This window comes from Sapajus apella, unplaced genomic scaffold, assembly GCF_009761245.1.
Source record: "Sapajus apella isolate SASKATOON/1434 unplaced genomic scaffold, GSC_monkey_1.0 scaffold47, whole genome shotgun sequence".
In the NCBI taxonomy this organism is placed as follows: Eukaryota; Metazoa; Chordata; class Mammalia; order Primates; family Cebidae; genus Sapajus; species Sapajus apella.
In genome coordinates this window covers 2,293,393-2,307,050 of record NW_022436987.1, presented here as the reverse complement: position 1 = coordinate 2,307,050, position 13,658 = coordinate 2,293,393, and the positions used below count along the sequence as shown (strand labels likewise).

General features: G+C 38.7%; 1 protein-coding gene across 1 annotated transcript in view; it reads right to left on the bottom strand.

Moving 5' to 3' along the window:
• ZNF215 (zinc finger protein 215) overlaps positions 1–9,908 on the bottom strand; it is a 30,083-nt gene extending 20,175 nt beyond the window's left edge. Inside the window, exons 1-2 of the mRNA XM_032240599.1 lie at positions 9,615–9,908; positions 1,117–1,593 (exon numbers count right to left, since the gene is read on the bottom strand). Coding sequence (XP_032096490.1) covers positions 1,117–1,516 — 400 coding nt within the window. The 5' untranslated portion in view covers positions 1,517–1,593; positions 9,615–9,908. The remainder of the gene's footprint in view (positions 1–1,116; positions 1,594–9,614) is intronic.
• Positions 9,909–13,658: the final 3,750 nt, after the last annotated feature.

The window sequence follows — 13,658 nt, the reverse complement described above, 5'->3', positions numbered from 1 at the left end:
TAACCACAATATCAACATAATCACTGTCCCCAGTCAATAATTCCTCATCAAATATCCATTCACAGCCTCATATCTTATAAGGGCCACACATTCCCATGATTTAAAAAACTTAAAAGATACATATATATATATATCACTTTGCCATACTCCTCCCAATTCCCTTAAAAACTGGGATGTCTTATAGTTTCCCAGTTTGGATTTTACAAATGGTATTACCATGGTATAGCTTAACATGTTGCACTATCCTCTGTATTTCCTGTAACTGACAGCTACATCTTAGGCTATCTCTTAAATATTGATCTCCCTAAGGGTTTACATTTCTCCTACTTCTCTGTTTATACCTATAAGCTTCCAAATCTTCTCTTTCTGAACACTAAAGCCATGTTGTTAACTATATATCGGTTTATTCATTGTGAAAATCTCACAAGGGCCTCAAATAAAACTTACCATATAATTAAAGTATTACGCACTTCCCCCATTCCCAAATTCCACTCATGCAGGCCAGTATATGTGAATTTATGTCAAAATATATCCTATTTATACGTTTATAGTTCCTCTCAGTTCAAAGTCCTATTTTCCCAAAGTTCATTCTCTAACACCTAATCTATCACAAAATAGTCTCCTAACTGGTTTTCCTATTTTCAGAATCCTCAGACTCTCTCCTTTATATGAGATGTTGCTAAACTTTTTCTGTATAGGGCCAGATAACAAAGATTTTAGACTTTGCAGACAATACAGTCTCTGCTACAAGTACTCAACTCTGGTCATGGCACAAAAGCAACCATAGACAAAATGTAAATGGACATAGCTGTGTTCCAATAATGCTTTATTTTAAAAAATATTTGGCCTGTTTGCCATATTTTGCCAACTCCTGCTCTAAATTGATGTCAACATAATATTTTCAACTGGCAAATCCAGCTGTCTCACTCCCTTACCCAGTCTGTGAGATCTAATTCTCTATTTCTATTACCTACAGAATAAAGTTAAGGCTTCCTAATACAGTAATATAAACTCCTTCAATATCTGGTACTTGATGCCCTATAGCTTCAGAAAAAGATAACTTCTCTTCACATGGAAAGGTCAAGTATTTTACCTCTAATTTTTTTATATTCTTACCTTTATCTTCAAGCATTTCAATCACATTTTCTATGAGGGTCACCACATCTTTACTGTTGTTTGGATGTTGTAAATTCACCCAAGTCCTGACTTCTTCAGGCAGGACTGCCAGGAATTGTTCCAGCACCAACAGTTCAATGATCTGCTTCTTTGTATGAATCTCTGGTCTCAGCCATTGAACACAGAGCTCCCAGAGCTGGCTCAGGGCTTCATGGGGTCCAGACACTTTCAAATACTGGAAATGTCTGAACTTTTGACGAGATGCCTCAGAGTCCTGTGTCTCCATGACAGGGTTGTTTTCTTGCTGCCAAGACAGATCTGCTCTCAGAAAGCCTCTTTGTTCATGTAGAGACAGGTTTTGAGGTTTTGAGGTAGCCATCAACTTGCTCAGAGGCTGCATCTTCCTAAATAGAACTCCCACAGTAGTTCAAATCTGCCTTACTGGATTGCAGTAATTCTCAGGCTTGAGCTAAGAACCTGAAAAAAAAAAAAAAAAAAAAAAATAGAAATTAACCCACAGGTAACAAACATCTATTAGTATAGCGTTAAAACATAAATAATATTCTTAAAATTGCCTAAGAAAAAATACATATCATGGATTCTCCTTCTATTTTTGTTTTTCTTTCTTAGAATTAGAAAATATGCTTTCCCTTTCTCCTAACCAGTTTCCCAAAGGATAGAGAAACACACGAAGATAAACAGACATCTCAAAACAAATGATAAAGGAAAGAGTCCTTGGATTTAAAAAGACTTCATAATTGAATTGCAATTAGATTTATTCTGTATCAGGTAGCAAATAATTTTTACTTTAAAATTAAGCAACACAAATCTTCAAGTAGGATATTAAGGCTTCTGACTAGATATGACTGAAAAACCTTTCCCCAAGTTCTCATTAAAATACCAATAAAATTCTGTAAGATGAGTAAAACTGGCAATAGCACGAGAAAGGTAAGAGGCAATTATTTAAAATATACTAGAACAATACCCATAAACTGTTTTATTATTAGGAATAAATCCAAAAGTACAGTCTCTGGCTACAATTAAAAGTTTTTATTTGTTAGGACTCACTATGGACAAGTATGCAATGCCCACCAGGGAGTCTTAGGCACAACTGAACATTTAGACTTGCAAGACTACCACAGGTCATATTCGGCACCAATTTACTCAGAAGGCAAAAAAACAACTTGGTAGCAAAAGAATAATATTCACTTTTCTTCGGTGTGAGTCTTTGCAGAGTTTAGCTCAAGTGCAGGGAGATGAGACCCATAAATGTGATGATGTAGGAAACACTCTGACTCAAAAGAATTCCCCCAGGAGCCAATATCTCTCATAACAACTGAGGACAACTTTTAGGGTTGCCCCAAAGAGCCTGCCAAATTATGGGAATCACTACATTCAGGGAAGTCCAGATACAGCTTTCTATTTGATTTACAGTTCTCCAAGTCCCAATGCAATTTACTACTCAGGCATCATTTTGATTATAATCATCTAAGGTGAGTTGTTTTTGACTGGGAGATTTTGCCACCGGGGAAATTTGGCAATGTCTAGAGACCATTTTGATAGTTATAGCTAGAGACTGTACCTGGCATCTAGGAGGTAAAAGCCAGGAATGTTGCTAAATATCCTACACAGGAGAGCCCCCTACAGCAAAGAATTACCCAGACCAAAGTATCAATAATTCCAAGGTTTAGAAACTCTGCCATAGGCACTATATTGTGAATGAGAGCACATACTTTGTAGTCAGTTTATATCCCAGCTGTACTAGTTACTATATGTATTAAGCTGACCAAGTTATATTAACCCAAGTTTGTGTTCTCAACTGTAAAACGGATATAACAATATCTGATCAAATTATAGAGATTAAATTCTCATCTCATTTCTTGACACACAGTAAGCACTCAATAGATCATATGCACACAAGTGTATTACAATGTTTGTAGATCTTATTGGTCAAAAGTTTGTGTGACCTTGTCCATGGCAATGCCTACCTGAATAGATCATTCAACATTCAAATAAGGATTAGTGAACAGAGTTGGGGAAGGATACACAAAGAACTATGAAAAGACAGTTTAGTGGCAAATTAATGGTGAAAGTGAGGTTTCTCAATGTTTGACTAGAAATTTACAAATAACCAAGGGAAGGAGGCTAAAATGATCCATGTGATAATGGATTAGCATTGGAGATATAAGTATGAACTTGTATTTGGTTCAATTTAGATGAAGATGGTTACATACAGAAATATTTACAGATATGTATATATACATAGATTAGTATAAATACATATTTCCTTGCTCTGTTGGTTGAGTAGGTCTAGAAGCAAGAATAGCCCAGCAGCAAAAGAACAATTAGCTCCCAGATCTTGGTTTCTAATACCGTTCTCCAATAAGAACCAGGATTTCTTAGAGAAATGGCTGATTCTAGGACTGAGGTCATACAAGATAATCACTGAGTATCTTATAGTGACATAAAGAAATTCTCAAAAAATAAACAGAAATAAAACTAAAATATTTATTGGGGTACATCAAAGGTACACAGGAGCCAAATGAAAGAGTTCCCTATGGCTTAATCTGGAACAATATAAGCAACAGAATAAATATTAGATTATAATTCAAACAATTAAATTAAAACTCATAAGCCATACTGATATAAATGGTAACTTATTAAGTAAATAAATGGGGGAGAATAAACAAATCTCCTATGCAGAAAAATTCCAAATAGTTTATGTAAATTCTCAGTCATCCATGAGATACAGCATAACTCCCCACCCCTTGAGTATGGGCTCTTCCTGCCAAAGAGTATAGTATGGTCGGGGGAGGGAGAAGGTAAATTTACAGTAGAAAAACCTGACAAACGCTCTCAGCCAGGTGATCAAGATTAACATCAACAGCAGTAAGTCATGTTGGCAGTATGTAGCCTTAAGACAAGGTGATTAAAAACGGCATTGTACCTCTGTGATCTCCCTGCTCTAAACCCATAATCCCAGTCTAATAATGACAAAAACATCAGAATCCAGCAGATGGTTCTCTATACTTAACCAATACTCCCTCAAAACTGTCAGCATGATCAGAAACTAGGAATGTCTGAGAAACAGTCACAGCTAAGAGAAGCCTAAGGAGGCATGAAGACAGAATGTAACGTGGTATACTGGATGGATTCCAGATCAGTAAAAAAGACATTAGGTAAAAATTAAACTTGAATAAAACATGGAGTTAATGTAGTATTATTAATTGTAACAAATGTACTATACTAATATAAAATGTTACCTATAGGAAAAATGAGTGGAGGGGTATATGGATACTCTGTTGTACTATCTTCTCTATTTTCCTGTAACTTTACTCACTTTATTTAGAAATTTTTTTTCCTCTGTGAATGCAAACTCCCCAAAGGATTTCCCACAGCAAGTGAAAAGCCACAGAGGTAGGTGCCTTCTGGCTTGAAAGATCCCATCTAGGTTGTCATGGCCAAGGGAAAAAAAGGGCAATGGTGCCTTTCATGGGCTATTCCTGGGTCTCACTGAATAGAAAATTGCTTCCAGTTGCCCTGAAACAAGTGCTGCCTCTAATGAATCCCTCTGGAGTACTCCCTGACATCTCCCCAAATCAGTAACAAAAGTCTATCTTTCTTCACATTTACATCTGCCAAGGCCCACAGTTAAGACAACAGACTGAAAACCTGCCACAACTGTTGACATCCACAACACTCCTGATCTGGCCTCATTAGCTCCACCTTTGGTTTATGCAACTGTATTTTTTCAGGACACTAACAATTTTCAGACAGACCCTTACAGGCTCTAAAAATATACCACTCAGCCCTTACTCAGTGAAGACACAAAACAAAACAAGCAACAAAGAGGGGGCAGCTGGCTCAGTGAAGTTTTCTGCAGATGAAAGGCCCATTTAGAGAACTCATGGTCCCACCTGACACAGAAAACAAATCGGAACCACCTCTACACACAAGCCTTATTAAAGAAAACAAACACAATCCTATGGGAAAAGAATAATCATTGAACAAAAATCTCTCTTTTTTTTTTAAGACAGAGGTTTTGCTCTCGTTGCCCAGGCTGGAGTGCAATGGTGCAATCTCAGCTCACTACAACCTCCACCTCCCCGGTTCAAGCGATTCTCCTGCCTCAGCCTCCTAAGCGGCTAGGATTACAGGCATACGCCACCATGCCCAGCTCATTTTTTATATTTAGTAGAGATGGAGTTCCACCATGTTGATCAGGCTGGTCTCGAACTCCTGACTTCAGATTATCCACCCACCTCAGCCTCCCAAAGTGCTGGGATTACAGGTGTGAGCCACCAGCCAAGAGAGATCTCTTAAATATGACTGATGGAATAGTCCTGAAGTGAGTCCAACAAAAAAAAATGAACTACAGGCCCAGATACTTTGAAATTAACATAAATGGAGAGAGAAAAAATACAACGTCACAGGCCATATGTCAAAGACAAAACAAAAAAGGCTTTATGCTAAAAAGTAAAAATAACAAGGATATTTATTGCAACAAAAAATGTTCTGGGTAAAAATTTAAACTCAAACTACATAGAAACTCAAAAGACATCCAACCCAAAAGAACTCCAAAACTAAAAGGATTTTTTTAAATACCAGGCAAACTTAAAAAAATATGCAAAACTGTAGTAGTGAATTAAAATTATAATGAATTTAAAGCACAAACACATTAGACAGAGGAAACCAGATGATAATAACTCATAATGAAATACAACTGTCCTTAAATGTATAACATACTTGAAACATTTTTAGCAAAATTCTCAGAAAACAAGAAATGAAGTCAACAATGATACAATAGAAATGGGACATTAAGTAACTAAGACTTTGACAGATAAAGTCAAAAAAGTAATAGTATAATGGATATGCTTAGTCTAATAAATAAATAAAACTAGATAAAATGTAGTTTCTCTTCAAGCACCTGTGGGAATGGTTACAGAAGCTATTTATTAGACTACCAAACAGAAAATCCTTAATAGTAAACAAGAGTATAGGAAACCACACTTATTACTAGAATGCAAAACCAGAAATTAACACCATATAGGAAAAACAATTTTACCTACTTTAAAATTCAAATGCTTGCTTCTAAAAAAACAGAGAATCAAAAGTACAATTGCAAAGTGTCTAAAAACCAAAAACAGTACAAATATTGTACATCAAAATCTAAAGGGCATAGCTGAAGCTCCTGCTAGGCAATGGAAAAGCCTTACACATAATTAAACAAGAATGAGATGCATTAAATATTCAACTCAGGAAATACAAAAAGCATCAAATATACTGGGAAGTCTATAGGTGACAAACACAAATTAATGAATTACTGTAAATAGTTATAGACCTAGGACAGGGAGAGACGTTCAGGATGGGATGCTGCATTTAAGATTTCCGAGGTGGCAATAAACTAGGTATCGACAGAACGTATCATAAAACGATAAAAGCCATTTATGACAAACCTACAGCCAATATCAAACTGAACAGACAAAAGCTAGAATTCCCTTTGAAGTCAGGCACTAGACAAGGATGCCCTCTCTCACCACTCCTATTCAATATAGTATCGGAAGTTCTAACCAGAGCTATCAGGCAAGAAAAAGAAATAAACAGTATTCAAATAAGAAAGGAGGAAGTCAAACTGTCTCTATTTGCAGACAACATGATTGTATATCTAGAAGACCCCATCGTCTCAATCCAAAATCATCTCAAACTGATAAGCAACTTCAGGAAAGTCTCAGGGTACAAAATCAATGTGCAGAAATCACAAGCATTCCTATATACCAATAACAGACAAACACAGAGCCAAATCAAGAGTGAACTCCCATTCACAATTGCTACAAAGAGAATAAAATACCTAGGAATACAGCTAACAAAGGAACGTAAAGGACCTCTTCAAGGAGAACTACAAGCCAGTGCTCAACGAAATAAGAGAGGACACAAACAGATGGAAAAACATGCCATGCTCATGGTTAGGAAGAATTAATATCGTGAAAATGACCATACTGCCCAAAGTAATTTATAGATTCAATGCTATAGTCATCAAGATACCAATGACCTTCACAGAACTGGAAAAAAACCACTTTTAACTTCGTATGGAATCACAAAAGAGCCCACATAGCCAAGGCAATCCTAAACAAAAAAAAAAAAAGCTGGAGGCATCACACTGCCAGACTTCAAACTATACTACAAGGCCACAGTAATCAAAACAGCATGGTACTGATACCAAAACAGAGATATAGACCAATGGAACAGAACAGAGGCCCCAGAAGCAACACCACACATCTACAACAATCTGATCTTTGACAAATCTGACAAAAGCAAGTCATGGGGAAAGGATTCCCTGTTTAATAAATAGTGTTGGGAAAACTGGCTAGCAATGTGCAGAAAGCAGAAACTGGACCCCTTTCTGTCACCTTACACTAAAATTAACTCCAGATGGATTAAAGATTTAAACATAAAACCTAACACCATAAAAAAAAAATGGAAGAACCCATAGGCAAAACCATCCAGGACATAGGCACAGGCAAGGACTTCGTGACTAAAACACCAAAAGCAATGGCAATAAAAGCCAAGTTAGACAAATGGGATCTAATTAAAATTCAGAGCTTCTGTACAGCAAAAGAAACCATCATTAGAGCAAACTGGCAACCAACAGAACAGGAAAAACTTTTTGCAATCTACCCATCTGACAAAGGGCTAATATCCAGAATCTACAAATAACTAAAACAGATATACAAGGAGAAAAAAAAAAAAAAACATTCAAAAGTGGGTGAAGGATATGAACAGACACTTTACAAAAGAAGACATATATGAGGACAACAAACATGAAAAAATGCTCATCATCACTGATCATTAGAGAAATGCAAATCAAAACCACATTGAGATACCATCTCACGCCAGTTAGAATGACCATCATTAAAAAGTCTGGAGACAACAGACGCTGGAAAGGATGTGGAGAAATAGGAACACTCCCACACAGTGGGAGTGTAAATTAGTTTAACCATTGTGGAAGACAGTGTGGCAATTTCTCAAGGATTTAGAAATAGAAATTTCATTTGCCCTAGCAATCCCATTACCCAAAGAACTATAAATAGTTCTACTGTAAAGACACATGCACATGTATGTTCATTGCAGCCCTGTGTACAATAGCAAAGACCTGGAACCAACCCAAATGCCCATCAATGATAGACTGGACAAAGAAAATGTGGTACATATACACCATGGGATACTACGCAGCCATAAAAAATGATGAGTTTGCGTCCCTTGTAGGGACCTGAATGAATCTGGAAGCCATCATTCTCAGCAAACTGACGCAAGAACAGAAAACCAAACACTGCATGTTCTCACTCATAGGTGGGTGTTGAACAATGAGAACATGTGGACTCAGGGAGAGGGGCATCACACACTGGGGGCAGTTGTGGGGGGGTAGGGGAGGGACGGGGGAGGGTGGGGAGGGATAGCATGGGGAAAAATGCTGGTTATAGTATATACCTAAAGTAAAATTAAAAGAAAAAAAAAAAGATTTCCGAGGTGGAACAGTTCTGATGAGAGAGATCCAAGGTGTGACATGACTCCAAGTAGTTTAAATGGTCTGTAAGTGATGAACACTGGAATATACAAAGCCAAGAAATACAACATTTGAACTCTGAAGTACTGAATAGAGGCCTCTGATATAACGGTGGAATTCAAGATTGAGACACGGAGCCAGTATTACTGTGTTGGAGGGACCCGAACGTCGTAGTGGAGGGTTAGACTAATATCACCAGTTGGCACAGGTTCTATCGTTTTATGGCCGCCAGGAACTTGAATATCTGCTCATTATGGAAAAGGGGTAGTATCTGCCTGTGAAGAGGGTTATTTCTAATCAAACAAGTGGTAGGTAGGACGGCTGCCTGGGATAAGAACCACCTGGAGAGATTAGCTCAGATAAAGAGGAACAGAAAACAGCTTGCAAATAAGTGACTGAAATAAGTACGACACTTGGAGGTTTTATAATGTTTTAGGGAGGTGGCCGGGAATGAATGGGGAAACAAGGCAATATGGAATTAATTAAAACTCCATTTACTTTCCCAGTTGATCGATCCAGTCACACTTGGTTTTCCCATAAGGCATGAATACCAGCCATTCCCAAACCAACTGATCATAATATACTAACCACGTTGCGAGTCTGGAGACTGCCCCTATTACAGAATGGAAGAGGCGCCAGGAGTGTGGTTAAATCCTTATTTTAGCGAAGCTGGATCCTGACTACAGCCGTCCCGCCGCCCATCCCTAGCCCTCTGTCGCTGCTCTCGGGCTTGTCTTCCTTCCGCAGCCCGCGTATCCATCCCTCCCTTCAGCTCCTGCTCTCGTCCAGGTTCTCCCGCACAGACCTTGGAGGGCAGCGTGGGAATAGGGTAACTGCAAGCAAGCTGAGGGGAGCTGCACGTTCCGCAAGACGCGCTCAAGCTTGATTCCCAAATCCACGCCCCCGCGCCCCCACCGCCCGCTGAAGAGGGTGATACCTGTGAGCACCGCTTCTGTCCAGGGGCCCGTTCCGTCACGCCCAAGCGCCAGTTCTGAGAGGAGCCGCGGAATCGCTGTCTTGGCCAGTGAAGAGAGCTGGCGTTGGTAACCACGCCGCAACTAGGAAACCCTGACTTCGCCGAACCCTCAACTCAGTGCCCTCTTCGAGTTTCATAAATTACCACGGCACACTCTCGGCGCACTCTTGCGCACGCGCACCAGCTGTGGAAGGAACCCCCAGGAGCCCCCGCGACGCGGGTCGGTAAGGTAGACCAGGCCTTTTCAAGCTCCGCCCCTTTCTGCAGGCCCCGCCCACGCCGCGCGCTTGCAACTCTGGCCCTGTAAATGGACTCACACTATGCTTCCGGTGGCTAAAAGAAATGAGCGTCATACTTCCGGCGCTTACTCACCCCCTACGGAAAAGCTAGTCCAAATCGCCTTTCTGTTCCCCACAGCCTTTTTGTCTGGAATTAAAAAACAATGTTAATTTTGACAAGAAATTGTCTGGTGTCCTACATGGTCTTTATTGGTTTATTGGTTCGCAGATTCATTCATTCAGTTTGTATAGAAGTAAGAGGTCTTGCAGTTCGTTGTTCGGTTTTGGCAGCATTGGTTGAGTCAGGAAGGTGGGCATGCAAAAAAGAGAGAGAAGGATCAGCCTGAGAGGTAGGAGGAAATCTCGTGGGTGTGGAGACACAGAGGGAAGAGATGTGTGTATCACAGGGGTGAGAATGCTCAGTGGCATTAAGTACATGATGATATGATTAGTGCTTGCATAGAGGCAGGTAGACAGTGCTGTAGGAGCAAAGTGAAAGAAATTAAACCAGAGAGAGCTTTATATCTAGGCCAGGAATCGACCACGGTAAAGCAAGCTGGCAACTAGAAATTTTTGCTAACCCACCTTGTACTTCTTAAATCATAAACACATTGTAGATGTAATCTCATGTAATTATTATCACTTCACTTAAGATAGAGATTATTATCATCCCCAAATTTATTGAAACTGAGATGGCAGGGTGGGGCTTCAGGCTCTGTCACTTCATACTTATCCCACTGCTGCCCACTCAATCCTTTAAGACTTAGCCATTAACAAGATATGACGGAATTGTGGAATAACATTTTCTAAAATTGGGTATATGGTGTATGTGCCATGAATCATTTCTGAGGGCCTTGATCTTTATAAAAGTCATATTTAATTAGGTGAAATAAACATTTTAACTTCTCAAGTGTTGCCAGTAACAGGCTCAAGCATGGTATACAGCCAGTTAAGAGGTAAGGAAATGGAAGAGGCACAAAGTAAGAGAGAGAATGACTAGTTTTCCTCTAATACCTCTCATAGGTATAAAGGTTTCTGACCAGTATGTTTGTCCACTGATTGAACAAGGGTAATTTTCAGGTTATAGTCACCTTACTAACAATCCAGCTATTTTTTAAATGACACAACTTTATAAGGTTTGTCTCAACATTCCTATCTTAGTCTGTGCTACTACAACAAAATAACAGAGACTGGGTAACTTATAAAGAACAGAAATTTCTATTTTTGATTTTGGAACTCCAAAATCAAGGCACCAGCATGTTCAGTTGTCTGGCGAAAGCTGTTACCTGCTTCCAACATGGTGCTTTATTGCTGCATTCTCTGGAGGGGAGGAATGCTGTCCCCTCCCATGACAGAAGGCAATGTGGATGACAAGAAAGCCCACAACTGCATTAAACCTTTTTAATAAGGCCTTATTCCCATTTAGGAGGAGAGAAACCCTTATGACCTAGTCACCCTTTAAAGGCCCCACCTCATAATACTATCGCATTTGCCATTAAATTTTATTACTAGAATTTTGCAGGGGACACATTCAAACTGTAACAATATGACTCTTGTAGAGGTGAAGGATTCTGAAGCCATGTGGGACTAGCTCCTTAGGATGCATAGAAATGTTTGCTATAAACTGACAGAAGAGCAGAAGATCAAACACCGCATGTTCTCACTCATAGGCGGGTGTTGAACAATGAGAACACGTGGACACAGGGAGGGGAGCACTACACACTGGGGTCTGTTGGGGGGAAATAGGGGAGGGATGGTGGGGGGTGGGGAGCTGGGGAGAGATAGCAAGGGGAGAAATGCCAGATGTAGGTGATGGGGAGGAAGGCAGCAAATCACACTGCTACGTGTGTACCTATGCAACAATTTTGCATGTTCTTCACATGTGCCCCAAAACCTAAAATGCAATAAAATAAATAAATGGGGAAAAAAAAGGAAATGTTTGCTATAAACCCTATTTCTTCTATCATCATGAAATCCAGCTCTTCTGGATTAACATCTGTCTGTATTTACAGGTTGTGCATCCCTAATATGAAAATCCAAAATGAAAGTTTTTGGAGCACTGACATGATGCTACAAATGGAATATTCCAAAGATGACCTCGTGCAATGGGTTGCAGTCACCACACAGGTGCACAACACACAGTTTATTCATTGTCCCAGGTATTGTGGTGATGCTTCCATGCTGCTTAGTTACCCTGAATACATTATTTTTTCCCTGTATTAGTGGTATGTCATATTTTACTGTCTACTATTGATGTGTGAATAATTGTAAGTAAGTGATTGCGTATAGATAACATATAAATCCAGAGTCAGAAATGATGGTGATATCAAAAACCACAGATTGTCCACATGGGTGGCTGAGATGGTAACATCTTTGCTTTCTGATTGTTCAATGTATACAAACTTTGCTTTCTGCACAAAATTATTAAAAATATTGTATAATATTCCCTTCAGGCTATGTGTATAAGCTGTATATAAAACATGATGAGTTTTGTTTAGATTTGGGTTCCATGTCAAAGTATCTCATTATGTATATTCAAATACTGGCCAGCCACAGGGGCTCACGCCTATAATCCCAGCACTTTGGGAGGCCGAGGCAAGCAGATCACCTGAGGTCAGGAGTTCGAGATCAGCCTGGCCAAGATGGTGGAACCCCATCTCTACTAAAAAATACAAAAAATTAGCCAGCCCTGGTGGTGCATGCCTGTAATCCCACCTACACCGGAGGCTGAGGCAGGAGAATCGCTTGAACCCTGAAGACGGAGGTTGAAGTGAGCCAAGATTGCACAACTGCACTCCAGCCTGGGTGAAAGAGCGAGACTCTGTATCAAAAAAAAAAAAAAAGCATATGCAAATATTTCAAAATCAGAAAAAAATCCAAAATCTGAAACATATCTGCTCCCAAGGATTTTGGATAAGTAATACTCAACCTGAATTTAGGAAAAGATATAGTGAAGACTGGACCTAACTTAAACCAACAGTTTTCCTTAGACCACTTATTTATTCATTCAACACATTTTTATTGAGAATGTAATATATGGCAAATATTTTACTAGCATTGGAAATATATTAGAAAATACAGCAAGAAGAGGACTGCCTTAACACCCAACAGAAACATTTTCTATGCAAAGATTTTATACTTCTTCAAAGTTTTATATTCTATACATCCTCAGAATATAGTTTTGTATAAATTGTGGGTTGCAGTATTCAATCTAGAATTGTGGGTAGTTATTAGTGATGGTGATTTCATTTCATAGGTCATGTGTTAGGTATTTGTCCATTTTTGGCTTCCAACCAACTGAATGTCTTTACTTTTTTTATACTTTTATGTGAGTTTGGGAGGAAGTTAGAAACCCCTCCATAGAGGTCGAATAAAGTGAAAATTCACTTTTCTTGTCTCTGTTGCAACTAAGGCACAGCATGTAACTTGGACTCTATTAATTAGATGCACTCAGTATAAACTTTGAACAGCTAGTAACACAAAAAACCAGGACACACCATATAGTTTCTTTTATTTATTTTTAAATAGACTTTATTTTATAGATCAGTTTTGGATTCAAAGTTTTAGAAAAATTGAGGCGTTAGTATAGTTACATTTTATTCCACAACTAGTTTTCCCTGTTATTACCATCTTACATTATTACGGTGTATTAGTTACAATTAAGAAAATTAAAAAATGAAATAACATTGATACCTTATTATTAAGTTCATAACACTTTATTTTTTTT